This window comes from Notolepis coatsorum (genome assembly GCF_963971535.1).
Source record: "Notolepis coatsorum genome assembly, chromosome: 8".
Lineage (NCBI taxonomy): Eukaryota > Metazoa > Chordata > Actinopteri > Aulopiformes > Paralepididae > Notolepis > Notolepis coatsorum.
In genome coordinates this window covers 10210816-10224975 of record NC_140172.1, presented here as the reverse complement: position 1 = coordinate 10224975, position 14160 = coordinate 10210816, and the positions used below count along the sequence as shown (strand labels likewise).

At 40.6% G+C, this 14160-nt stretch overlaps 1 protein-coding gene across 1 annotated transcript in view; it reads left to right on the top strand.

Annotated features, from left to right (window-relative positions):
- LOC311233285 (uncharacterized protein) overlaps nucleotides 1-14160 on the top strand; it is a 65775-nt gene that overhangs the window by 15890 nt on the left and 35725 nt on the right. Inside the window, exons 2-3 of the mRNA XM_084320228.1 lie at nucleotides 5101-5214; nucleotides 14029-14144. Coding sequence (XP_084176354.1) covers nucleotides 5101-5214; nucleotides 14029-14144 — 230 coding nt within the window. The remainder of the gene's footprint in view (nucleotides 1-5100; nucleotides 5215-14028; nucleotides 14145-14160) is intronic.

Below are 14160 nucleotides of genomic sequence, written 5' to 3'. Positions count from 1 at the left end.
ACGCTTAACCATAACATAACTTACTTACCGGTACCCAAACAACGCGTCCCAAGTCCACATTCATGCACAAATCCATTTCAAAACGTTAGAAAAACGCTCCGTTTCCCGATTCCTCAATCATCCAATGTCTGGAAGTGGACCCATGGTCCATCCATTCGACCTTAATAAACGGATGGCCACCGGTCCATAACCGCATTCTATAGAAGAATAAGGGCTAGATCCACAAAGAATGGGTTGCACGGAGCAAGTTGCACCCTTACTTACAATTCATTATGAATTGAAAATGGGGGACCCTGATGTAAACAAGACGAAAGTCTTTCTCTGGTCTGCATCCCCTTAACAATTGTGTGTATTGAGCCGTACTGTATTGTACACATTCTGCAATCTGTTAATAAAATCAATACACACAATTGTTAAGGGGATGCAGACTAGAGAGAGACTTTCGTCTTGTTTACATCAGGGTCGCCCATTTTCAATTCATAATGAATTGTAAGTAAGTAGGGGTGCACCGATATATCGGTCGGGTATCGGTATCGGCCGATAAGTGCCTTGTTGACTGCTATCGGCCTATCGGCCGATAAGCTCAAATGTGCCGATAGCAGTCGCCGATAACTAACCATCCATTTGTGTAGCGTCAAGACAAAAAAAAAAATTCACTCGCGACCTACCTGCACAACGCCCGCCGTCCGCCCCACACACACACAAGCTACTGCATCAAAGTTACTATTTATGATTAACAAGGCATTCGTTTTGTGGCATTAACGTTATATAGTTAGTGTTACACGGACAATAACATCAGCATATTATTATTACCCATAGCAGCAAGGCATTACTCCGAGTCCGTTCATAGCCGGGAGGCAGACGACTAACGTTACTGGTGAAAATGTGATTTACGTTGGAATACTCCTTTGCCAACTTGCTGTACTTTGCTTGCAGGTCTGCAGCCATTATTACTGGATTAAGAATAGCCCCAACTTTAGCCAACGTAACGTTATGGCTAAACCTTTAACATTAGTTAACCCTAGCTTTCGGTTAGCTGTTCAATGCTAATGTAATAACACAACCAAGCGAATCCATCAGAGCTCCCCATCAACACCGCTCTGTCGGGAGGATGGCATTTAAGAAAGTATCTGCTGTTAAAATGACACAAACATTCGTTTTGTGGCATTAACGTTATTATAGTTAGTTACACGTTCAATTACATCAGCATAGTATTTACCCGAAGATAGCAAGCAAGCCGTGCATAGCTCGGTTACATTCCGTTGCTCATTCCGTACCCAACTACACATTCTGCAATCTGTTAATAAAGTTTTCAACCCGACAAATGTATAGAAAGGCTTTGTTTTATTATAACATTTGTTGCAGTAAAATCATTGTGTCTCGTTTGGCCATCCTGTGGAGCGCGCTGGTCGGCGGGCACTGCCGGGCAGCTAACTTATTAGCTTGTTGTGGTTCTGAGTTTGACTCGCATTCTCACAAGCAGATCAATGGCGGCATGCCCCGAAGTAGAAAAATGAATATTCGCTTGGTGGTAAGCAGGAGGTGGGTGCTAGCGGTGTGGCGTAATTGGCCGAATCGACTGTCAATCAAAATGGTTCCATTGCATTGGTTGAAAGCTCTGGTTGAGAGAATAGTATCCCGCTGCAGGCCGCCAGAATGGTTCCATTGCATTGGTTGAAAGCTCTGGTTGAGAAAATAGTATCCCTCTGCAGGCCGCCAGACGATACTGGGAGAGGGATCAGTGATACCATAAACATATTTCTTGATGTTTCCTTTTTTAAGTAAGTAAAGAGGCCTACAAATACAAACACACATACAAATATACAGTAGTTTCATTAAAAAAATAAAAAAATAAATAAAAAAAATATTAAAAAAAATATTAAAAAAAATTAAAAATACTTATTTTTTGCCACAATTATCGGTATCGGTATCGGTATCGGCCGATTGTGTTAGTTGAACAATCGGTATCGGTATCGGTGGCCAATTTTCATATCGGTGCACCCCTATAAGTAAGGGTGCAACTTGCTCTGTGCAATCCATTCTTTGTGGATCTAGCCCTAAGTCTTTATTTGTCGTGCAGATTGACACGCATGTGAGATGAAAGACCCACAGGAACACGCGCGTGGCTCTGCTGAGCTCTGACTGAGAGAGGGAAAGACAGACTGCCCTGCCCTCTGCTGGCACGTGCTGTGCACTACAAGCAACGCATCTGTGATTTGGCGCACAGTCTGTGACGTCACGGTATTGAAAATCATACCGACAGGATTTCGAAATACCCTGGTATACCGTAATACCGTCATACAAGCCTACTGGTAACATTATTTGTGTTCTGAATAAAACAATTTATTAAACACAAGTACATCTTATTGAACATTATTTTGATATTGCATTACCAATTATCATAGCAAAACAGCTTTTTCAAACGGTCTGTAATGCATTTTGGAAACGGAGATGGGGTCATGGTGTAATGGGCCACCTGGCCTGAGAAACGTAAGGAGGAAAGAAAAAGTAACGACTTACTTCTGTTCATTATTTGGGTAGAACACACATATTTTGAATGCCTTTGGCAGACTTCAAATGAGCCATTTTAATCTAGATTAATCTAGATTAACTCCAGGACCTCTAAATTAAACCTTTCCATTTTTGTGACCACATTACAGACAAAGGCCATCAACATAAAGTATGCATATGCTCAACCAGCACTAGACGTTCTTATCAAAAAGGAAAAGTCACAGAAAATATTATTAGGGTTTTAAATAAGGACGTTTATGGGGTTACTTGTATTAATAATGATTTGCACTAAGGAATTTTGTAACTGTTATCTAAAGAAAAAAGAGAGGAGATGTTACAATGGAATGGGGAATGTTATATAAACCCCCCCACAGTGGTGTGTGGAGTTGGTATGTCCCAGCAGGGACCAGGATGTAAATGTCGTGTTATGGGTTGGCAATACAGACGCACGGCAAAGTTGACACAGACGCTCTATTCTCCTGGCTCGTTATTGAACACAAACAGTTATCTTTGAACCTCTGTTTTCAAGCCTCGTCAATATACCCCCCTTCCCCACTCTGGTGTCGTGGAGTCACTTCGCTGTGAGTGTTTCCACGGTTAGCTTGCGGCTAACGTTAGTTAGCTTGCAGCTAAAGTTAGTTAGCCTAACGTTAGCCTAACCTTTGTCTGTAACAACAAATGTATTTGTTGTTGTAAATCTTAAATCTAAAATTCTGTTTAGTTTCACTCAGTGACACTGTGGGCGTGTCTCTGCTAATTGAGCTATCACCAGTCAGAGGCAAGTCTTTGTGTTTAAAAGCAGCTCTTTCTGTGTAGAGAATTCAGTTTGTATTGACACAGCAGAAGCCAATACTTTGGTTGAACAACATTGAATCCTACTGCATGCTACCCGTTTGTGACAGCCTAAAACTTAAACATTTAAACTTCCTACCTAGAAATGCTACCTATATAGGAAGCTTCCTTGCATTTGACACACAGGGATTGAAGAGGCTCAGGGGTCGGCAATAGGCGGCCCCCGCGGGCCGAAATTGGCCCACCAGCAATAATTTCTGGCCCGTCAGTTTGTTTTGAGAATATGATATTTATTTTATTTTCATCATATTATTTTTATTATATGCATACCGGTACTTTATGTTTTATCCATGTTGAGAGTGAATAACAGGTATAGGCAGTGAGGTGCAATGTACCGTATATATAGGCTTGCTCAAAGTGAGGTGGACAGCGCGTGGTGCTGAAATGGGAAACATGAGTCCATGAAATAAAAACACCAGTTCAGTAAGTCATTCAAGCTTTATCTTTACTCATGACTGACAGCACCACACATGCATATGAACAGTAATGCAATTAAAAACAATGCAAAAACAATGCAATTAACTTTAAACAAAAAGAGTGCTTGAAGAAGCTCCTGAAATGACGGCGCTATATGTATTTGAATTACGAGACATTCGGAAGTCCATTAGCTCCATTTCCAGTGCAGCCTCATCTAACAAGGTTAACTATCATAATCGATCGTCCCACTATATTCCTTTATCCGTAATTGATCAGTCTCCCCCGTTAGTAGCTAGATTAATATATTTAGCGGAAGTGTCAATAATCAATCGCGGGGGATTCCGCAATCTGGATGAGTCAGCCCCAGTCTCCTTTGTAGACCAGACCGTCTCATTTAACAAGACGAGGCTTGTTTGAGATTCAATAAGTATAATAATAAGTAAGACAACGGATAAGTTTAACGAATTCCATATAAATCGATAGTTTTAACATTAAACATTCAACATTAAACCGGTCCGTGGCCGTCAGATAGACGGTTGCGCGCGCATAATGTAGGATAGACCGATAGAGAGGTGCTTTATAATACAATGGAAAAAAGACAAAGGTATAATGTTCAGTGCATGTATATGTCGTTTACAGTTTATTATGCCACCTATGCAGCTCGTTTTTTTGACAGTTAAACATGTTTCACTATCATTATATTAAATTAGCCATTGTTTTTGGTTCTGGCCCGCCATTCAATGGCTTGGGGAAAAATTGGCCCGCCGCCAAACCTAATTGCCGACCCCTGCGCTAGACCCACCCAAGGATACTTCCTTTGAGATGAAGGAGGAGCCCACAGACCACCAGGATATCAGCATGTTACCTTTTTTTCTCTTATCTTGATTCTGTCTCCTCCTTCCTCTGCTCTTATCATATTTGTATAGCTTTGTCTCCATAGCTTTGTCTCTCATTCTTTCATTTCATCAAACTCTGTTCACATGTAGCCTAACTATTTGGTGCACTTTATTTTGCTGTCTCCCTCTGCCCCAGATCTACCCTCTCAAATTCCTATCTGCTACCAAGAAACATGTCTAACGTGCCAGAAATTAAAGCAAAGTGACTTGATTGGCTGCATTTCTCACACGTTAAAATGTATTATACCAGACAACCGTTCTACCTCCCGAGCCCCTGAGCGCTTGCTGTTTCCCTTCGTGTTGTGTATGCGCCGCCATCTTGGGTCAATAGGAAGGAGGATGTAATTACAGAGGAAATCAGAAAGTGACCAAATACTTTTCCATGCTACTGTAAGTTCTTAGTTGCTGTCTCCCTCTGCTCCAGATCCACCCAGTGACCTACTGATGATTAAGAAAGAAGAGGCTCAGGACACACTAGACCCAACCATGGATATTTCCACTGGGCTGAAGGAGGAGCCCACAGACCATCAGGATATCAGTATGTTACTTTTCTTTTTATTGTCTTTATTTTCTCTTGTTGTCTTTCTTCTGTTGCAGCACAGTTGTCTCTCTGTCTGTGTGTCCATAGCTTTCCCTCCTCTCATTCTTTCCATTAAGCCCCAATCTGTGATTTTCATTTCAGTGTTTCCCCTAGGATTTTTTTCAGGGGGTGTGGCAGGCCCCCAACATGACTAGTGTTTTCGCGGGGCGCGTGTGTCACGGATACGTGGTGTCAACAGTGTCATCATAGACGCGCGCAGTAAGGCGGTTGTTAGTATCGGTGCATTTCACTACACTGAGCTGAAATGAAACGATTGCACATAAATTAGGTAAATAAATAAAAATTAACTTATTTACAATTATACATACAGTAGTGACAACACACATATGAACTATTTACAATACAGGGAGGCACATACAACACTCATAACTATTTACAACCAGTGTCAGAGCGAGCGAACTCAAGTTGTTCGGAAATTCTGAGGGCTCAGAGTGCACACTGGACGCTCTGACCAAGAGTCAGTTTATCAGAGCAGATTTTCAGAGTGAATTTATTAACTCACCTTAAAGGAAAACTCCAACATGTTGGGAAATTAGCTTATTTGCCATCTACCCTGGAGTTAGACAAGAAGATGCATACCCTTTTTCTTCTCTGTCCATGCAGTAGGAGTAGGAAGACACGCACCGTTAGCCTAGCTTAGCGTCAGTCACTGGAAGTAGGTTCCTCCATTAGCCTAGTTCCCAACGTCTTCCTACTCCTACTGCATGCACAGAGAAGAAAAAGGTATGTATCTTCTTGTCGAACTCCAGGGTAGATGGCAAATAAGCTAATTTCCCAAAATGTTGGAGTTTTCCTTTAACTAGGCGCCTATGAAATCCATTTTTATCTTTTCCTGTTTTCGGATATGAATTTTCCTGTTTTCGGATTTCTCTGTTTTTAATTTTCACTATTTTCGGATTTCTCTGATTTTATATTTTTTTCCTTTGGATTTAACCAAAGAAAACGATACAAAATTATGTTTTTAACTAACTTTAATAACAGTACATCTGCAAACAGTGCCAGTGTAGTTCAATGTTCAGTGCCAGTTAGGTTATGAGGTTTCTTTTTTCCAATTCAGTTCAGTTCAATGCAGTTCAACTGCCAGTGCAGTGCAATAACTAAATAATAATTAAATAGTTAAATAATACAAAATAATCATTTGTTTAAAAGAAATCAGAAAAAAAACTGTAAAATGTCATTTATTTCAAAGAGGTGTCCTTTAAAGGTTCATGCTTCTCCCCATCTCTGGCTGACATCACCATTGTGATACATGATGGTTAGGCCTTTGTGTTTTCCTCAGTGAGGGAATGTCTTTTGTCGGTCAGCAGCGTTTTGTACTTGCTGAAGCTTCTCTCTGTATAATAATTTTTTAAGTTTAAATATCAACATTATCTGGCCATCCTCAGTAAATAGTAAATACTATCAAACTTGCCAAAGACCAGAGTTGGGATGGGCACACACACACACACACACACACACACACACACACACACACACACACACACACACACACACACACACACACACACACACACAGAAAGGGAGAATGGCTTATATGAACTATCCAGTTAATTAAAAAAAAGTTAAAAAAAAAATATATATATATAGTATATAATTTTTTTTTTAATATATAATTCTTTCTGGAGGGGCGGGGCGTCCCGTTGGCGGGGTGTGCTGCCCCGCCAAGGCAATGGTAGGGGAAACCATAATAAAGTTAGGTATTTTAACATATACATTCTTGAAGAGTCTGATCGATGGAAAGTAAAATAATAAATGTGTTTCATTACTCTTTATAAAGGGAATAGCTTTGACTGTCTTGCACTAGCCGGTAGACCCTCCTCTATATGGCCGGTCCCTGGTCAAAGTTGGGAGGAAATCTTTTGGTCCAGAGATTGAAGACTCTGCAACATAGATACAATATTCTTAGGTTTCTAGATGTGTGAGGTTATGAATTTACCCTCGTGGATGGTGTGGATTCAGTGTTCCCCCTTGAAAAAAAATTCATCAGCCGTGCTGTGCTGCGCGCACGCTGCCGGATTCCATATTTGTGCGTGCGCACGTGCCGCCGGAATCCATATTAGTGCATGCTGCCAGAGAAATAACTTAAAACTACCTTAGAATTGTTCAAGATAGGTTATTCATAGGGGTGGAACGGTTCACAAAATCCACGGTTCGGTACGTATCACGGTTTTGTGGTCACGGTTTTCGTTTCGATTCGATACGTTGTTTTTCATTAAAAAAAATTTAAAATCTTTTTATTGAAAGTTAATCGTGAGTTAAAAAAAATAGTGGCGTTAATAAGAATCGGGCGATAACGCGTTAATACCGCGTTAACTTTGACAGCCTTAGTAAGGACATGGTTCCTTTTCAAACTGTCGATAGACATGGTCAAAACACGATCCAAGATATGCGTTACCTGCCAGCAGACACTTGAGAAAAGGTTTTGCAATTTTCTATTGCAGTTTTGCACAATACATTTTCTTAAAATACCTCTGTACTATGTGAAATATGTCCTAGTAATACAAGAGTACAGTAATAGCTGCCATACCAGTATTTTACCCCTTCAGAAGCATTTATATAGACATTTTAAGATAGATGAATATACCGTGATATATACCGTTACCGCCTATACTTCAAATTATATCGTGATATACATTTTAGACCATACCGTCCAGCCCTACTATGGAGAGGTATCAGTGTCCACTAAAGTGGTGGTCAGACAACACTGCTGTCTATGGTAAGCTGGCCCACATTGCCCTGAAGTACTTGGGGACCCCTGCCTCAACTGTCCCATGCGAGAGACTGTTCTCTTTATCAGGCCATATTGTACAGAAGAAGAGAGCTAGTTTGTCACCAGCCAATGTGAACAATCTGGTCTGCCTGAGTGACTGGTGGAAGAAGGAGAAGTAGAGATTGGACTGATTGAGTCAAGCCATGTCACATAGCTACTGAGTGACTGTACTGGAAACTAGGCTTGGGCGGTATAATTTTTTTCATACGTCATACCTTGCTGACATCACACCCCGGTATGGGTATTATGACGGTATGACTTTCATCAGTGGGGGCGGAGCGGAGCTAAGTTAACAATATACTCGTTATCACCATACATAACGGTTATATTGAAACACGTTGACATTAGGGCCGTTCTTTCAACCTAAAAGTGCACTTTCTTCAACTTCAAACCTAAATTCCTTAGCGACCCGTGTTACCAACTTAAACAAATCTGCGCGCACATTCGAGATACACACATATGAAACGAGTCATACGGAACAAATAACGTATAACTGAGGCTGAAATTAGACCAATGTGACTCACAAACTCACGACAGTAGTACACAACTACACATTCAGACGCATTGATTAAGTGATAATCAAAACCCAGCTTAAGCCGTTAAACCCCTGTAGTGAATCACCGAAGCCAATACGCACACACACAGTCAAACTGGAAGGCTTTACGAAACATACACTCCCGGCATTCATAACTCGTACGTTCATCTTCCATACGCTTAACCATAACATAACTTACTTACCGGTACCCAAACAACGCGTCCGAGTCCACATTCATGCACAAATCCATTTCAAAACGTTAGAAAAATGCTCCGTTTCCTGATTCCTCAATCATCCAATGTCTGGAAGTGGACCCATGGTCCATCCATTCGACCTTAATAAACGGACGGCCACCGGTCCATAACCGCATTCTATAGAAGAATAAGGGCTAGATCCACAAAGAATGGATTGCACGGAGCAAGTTGCACCCTTACTTACAATTCATTATGAATTGAAAATGGGGGACCCTGATGTTAACAAGACTAAAGTCTTTCTCTGGTCTGCATCCCCTTAACAATTGTGTGTATTGAGCCGTACTGTATTGTACACATTCTGCAATCTGTTAATAAAATCAATACACACCATTGTTAAGGGGATGCAGACCAGCGAAAGACTTTCGTCTTGTTTACATCAGGGTCGCCCATTTTCAATTCATAATGAATTGTAAGGGTGCAACTTGCTCTGTGCAATCCATTCTTTGTGGATCTAGCCCTAAGTCTTTATTTGTCGTGCAGATTGACACGCATGTGAGATGAAAGACCCACAGGAACACGCGCGTGGCTCTGCTGAGCTCTGACTGAGAGAGGGAAAAAAAGACTGCCCTGCCCTCTGCTGGCACGTGCTGTGCACTACAAGCAACGCATCTGTGATTTGGCGCACAGTCTGTGACGTCACGGTATTGAAAATCATACCGACAGGATTTCGAAATACCCTGGTATACCGTAATACCTTCATACCGCCCAAGCCTACTGGTAACATTATTTGTGTTCTGAATAAAACAATTTATTAAACACAAGTACATCTTATTGAACATTATTTTGATATTGCATTACCAATTATCATAGCAAAACAGCTTTTTCAAACAGTCTGTAATGCATTTTGGAAACGGGAGATGGGCTCATGGTGTAATGGGCCACCTGGCCTGAGAAACGTAAGGAGGAAAGAAAAAGTAAGGACTTACTTCTGTTCATTATTTGGGTAGAACACACATATTTTGAATGCCTTCGGCAGACTTCAAATGAGCCATTTTAATCTAGATTAATCTTAACTCCAGGATTGCAGATAGATTAATCTAGATAAAAAAAAATTAATCTATGCCCACCTCTAAATTAAACCTTTCCATTTTGTGACCACATTATAGACAAAGGCCATCAACATAAAGTATGCATATGCTCAACCAGCACTAGACGTTCTTATCAAAAAGGAAAAGTCACAGAAAATATTATTAGGGTTTTAAATAAGGACGTTTATGGGGTTACTTGTATTAATAATTATTTGCAATTTAGGAATTGTGTAACTGTAAAAAAAAAAAAAGAGGGGAGATGTTACAAGGGAATGGGGAATGTTATATAAACCCCCCCACAGTGGTGTGTGGAGTTGGTATGTCCCAGCAGGGACCAGGATGTAAATGTCGTGTTATGGGTTGGCAATACAGACACACGGCACAGTTGACACAGACGCTCTATTCTCCTGGCTCGTTATTGAACACAAACAGTTATCTTTGAACCTCTGTTGTCAAGCCTCGTCAATATACCCCCCATTCCCCACTCTGGTGTTGTGGAGTCACTTCGCTGTGAGTGTTTCCACGGTTAGCTTGCGGCTAACGTTAGTTAGCTCGCAGCTAAAGTTAGTTAGCTTGCAGCTAAAGTTAGTTAGCTTGCAGCTAAAGTTAGTTAGCTTGGGGCTAACGTAACGTTAGCCTAGCTCGAGGCTAACACATCCCAATTACCGAACATTACACACATGCCCCGAACCGTGGAGGTCGTACCGAACGGTGTACGGTTCTAATGCGTACCGTTCCACCCCTAGTTATTCATGTTCATGGAGTCATGTGCATGTGAATTTGCTAGGAGGTTTTTGGTGTGTCCGCTGACACTAGAAGTTAGGGGTGGACGGTATAAACGGTATATGGTATAAACGGTATGAATTTGCGCTACGGTATGGATCTTGACTATACCTTGTGACCGGTAGAGCAACTCTAAAGTAGCAATGACGTAACCACAGTGTGGAGGGAGGGGGCTGCTAAGTGGAGCTAACTTTAGCTTGCTGAGGCAGGGCTCTACAGTGTGATTATTTCACTCGCAAAATAGATATGTGCGAACTGGAAAAAATATTTTAGGAGCACAGAGGCTTTGCGTAGTCGGCGTGTCAATGCGCAATTGTCATTTCATAATAGACACAGAACAGAGCGGACCTTCAATTCTAGAAGCGAACTAGCCCTGCGTTGCACACAGCTACACGCTAAAACCTTATGTAATGTTAACTGTTGATGTAGCCTTCAGAAAACGAACGTTAGCTCCACTCCTAGCAGCCTGTTGATGTAGATTCAGCAAGCCAACGTTAGCTCCACTCTAGCAGCAGCCCCCTCCCTCCCTCTCTCTCTCACTCTCTCTCTCACTCGGTCTCCCCCATCCCTCTCTCTCTCTCTCTGTGCTAACAATCCTGATTAGATTCTTAAACCTATTTCATTAAAAAGGAAGATATTGATTGCCATTAGCTATAGTATAGCTCAGCAGCTGTAACAGAATAATTTTATTATTTTTGATTATTTACGTTTTAGGTTAAGTTAAACGACAAAAAAAGCCAGCGGTGGACCGACATAACAAACGCTGTCACTGTTTACTTGTGTAATGACATGGTTCCTTTTCAAACTGTCGATATAAAGGGCTTTAAAGACATGGTCAAAGCACTGGATCCAAGATACGCGTTACGTTACCTGCCTGCAGATACTTGAGAAAAGGTTTTGCATTTTTCTATTGCAGTTTTGCACAATACATTTTCTTAAAATACCTCTGTACTATGTGAAATATGTCCTAGTAATACAAGAGTACAGTAATAGCTGCCATACCAGTGTTTTACCCCTTTAGAAGCATTTATATAGACATTTTAAGATAAGTTAATATACCGTGATATATACCGTTACCGTCTATGCTTCAAATTATACTGTGATATACATTTTAGACCATACCGTCCAGCCCTACTAGAAGTGCTCTGGAGGCTCAGGTAGCTGCATATTTGTACACTGCAAAAAATGAAATCTTATCAAGTGAAAATATCTTGTATTTGGTACAATAAATCCAATATTTTGTAGAATTATCGTGGATTATCTTATTCCACTGGCAGATAATTTGGCTTATTATTTTTTCTTGATTTTGGTCAATTTAATCTTGTTTTAAGAAAATGTTAATCTTGTTTTTTAAAACAAGATTACATTGACCAAAATCAGAAAAAAAGCTAAATTATTGTACCAAATACAAGATATTTTCACTTGATAAGATACAATTTGTTTGCAATGTAGTTGTAATCAGGGTAAAAGTCAAGATTAATGACATGCCTCAACACTTAAATGTACACTATTTGTATTGAACATAGATATAGATGATTTAATAGATACTATAAATAGAAAACATAGACATAGATACATGGAACATACTAACTGTCTAACATACACAAATCATAACACTACAACAGCACTTGTGACTTTACACCTAAGAAGTCTCAGTGGCATAGGCTACATTCTGCCTTAGAGCATTTAATTTTCCTGGGCTTTTGAAAGAAAAGCTCCAGGGCTCTTTGGTAGGGAATTCACTGGTAGGGGGCCCATTGATGCTGAGACGCATACAAGCGGCCAGATGGTCTCCCTGCAGCCTGTTCCTCCGGTCAGTTTTCACCTGTAAATACAGAATTAATCACTAGACAATAAGTGGGGTGAGATTTGTGGCAAGTCAAATAACAAATCTGATTACAAATGACTAGGGCTGACCATGACTAGTCGAATAGTCGACTAATCAATCGAAAGGAGCCATAGTCGACTGCCAACCTCTTAGTCGAATGCACAATATATATATATATATATATATATTTTTTTTTCACTCTTTCCAAAAGCAAAGAGGCCTATAAGTGTGGCTAACGCTAATGGCGCACATACCAGCAATGCTAACTGCCTAAGAAAACGGGCACAGAGGCACTGAAAGAGGATTTCACCTGTCTAATGAACACACTAGACAAATATCAAGATGTATCCACCTGGTGGACCAATTGCATGCTTTCGCAGAGGACAAGAAGCCTTCAGTCGAGTCCTTCAGACATTAACACATTGGGCGCCAATAACGTCGTACAACGTGTTTCAAGGTCATGCTAATTCTGCCATTCCACGGCGTCCAACGTTATTGAGATCATATTTCATTTTTTCGCCATGGTATTCATAATCCCCTCACCCATACATTACAGTGGGAGCCTGCACAACTCTGCAACGCTTCAATACTGCCGCCTTGTGGATGATCGGGGGCGAGTTGCAACCGGAAATGGATCTCTGGTGATCTCTGTGCATCTGGGAAATGCGTCCGGCACTCACATATTGTTGCGGGACTCTAGACACACATCCGTGTATATGGATTGCTGCCATAACTCAATAATCGATATGATTTGGGCATTTATTATTATTATACAAACCGGAAATGGATCTAGTCGATCCACATCAAATAAGTGGGATATTTTTCTTCCAGTCTCATCGGCGACAGTAACGTTACTTTCAGCGTGTTTGTTTATTATTATTAATGCAAACTGCTCTGATCAATATATCACCCATACTACATAAAGCATTGACTGACGATCACGGAATTATAAACCCCCCCCCCCCCCCCCCCGTTCATCCACACATGATGAGTCATAACGTTTAGGATCATGTACAGTTGAAATTTTTAATATAGCGTGTATCGGCAACAAACGGCAGTTGATAATCTATATATGCGTATATGCCTATAACTCACGTTCTAGGAATTACTGCAGAAAACGATAAAAACATATTTCGTATGAATCTATGACTGAAAAAGTATAACGTTCCTACATCCTGAACGATAGATAATCGATGTTGAATGGGCCATAGTAATGTCAATTTAGCAATACAATTTAAAAAGTTATAGCCCTGCAAAGAAGGTGAACATCTCCATAGGCTTAGAGTGGTGGCAGAGAGTGGTATGAGACGGGCAAACTCCGTGGCAGTTAATGTGTTAAGCACAGCCCAAATGGAATGATGATAAAAACTTTTTTTAAAGAACAATAATTTTTTTTTTTTTTTTTTTCATTGTATGTGCGCGTGTGTATGTATATTTGTATGTATATATTGATATGTGGGACTTTGGACCTGAGGAAGACTAGCTGGTGCCATTGGCATCAGCTAATGGCGATCTTTTTTAATAAACAAATACAAATTTTACGGTTCTCTCAGTTTCAGAAAAGGACACAGACTGGTTTGTAATCCAAGGTTATGAGGAGCTTGGAGAGAAGAGTGGAGCTAAACTACAGACAAGACTCTTGAAAATCCCACTCAAAAGATTGTCAGCGGTAAGAAATATTACAT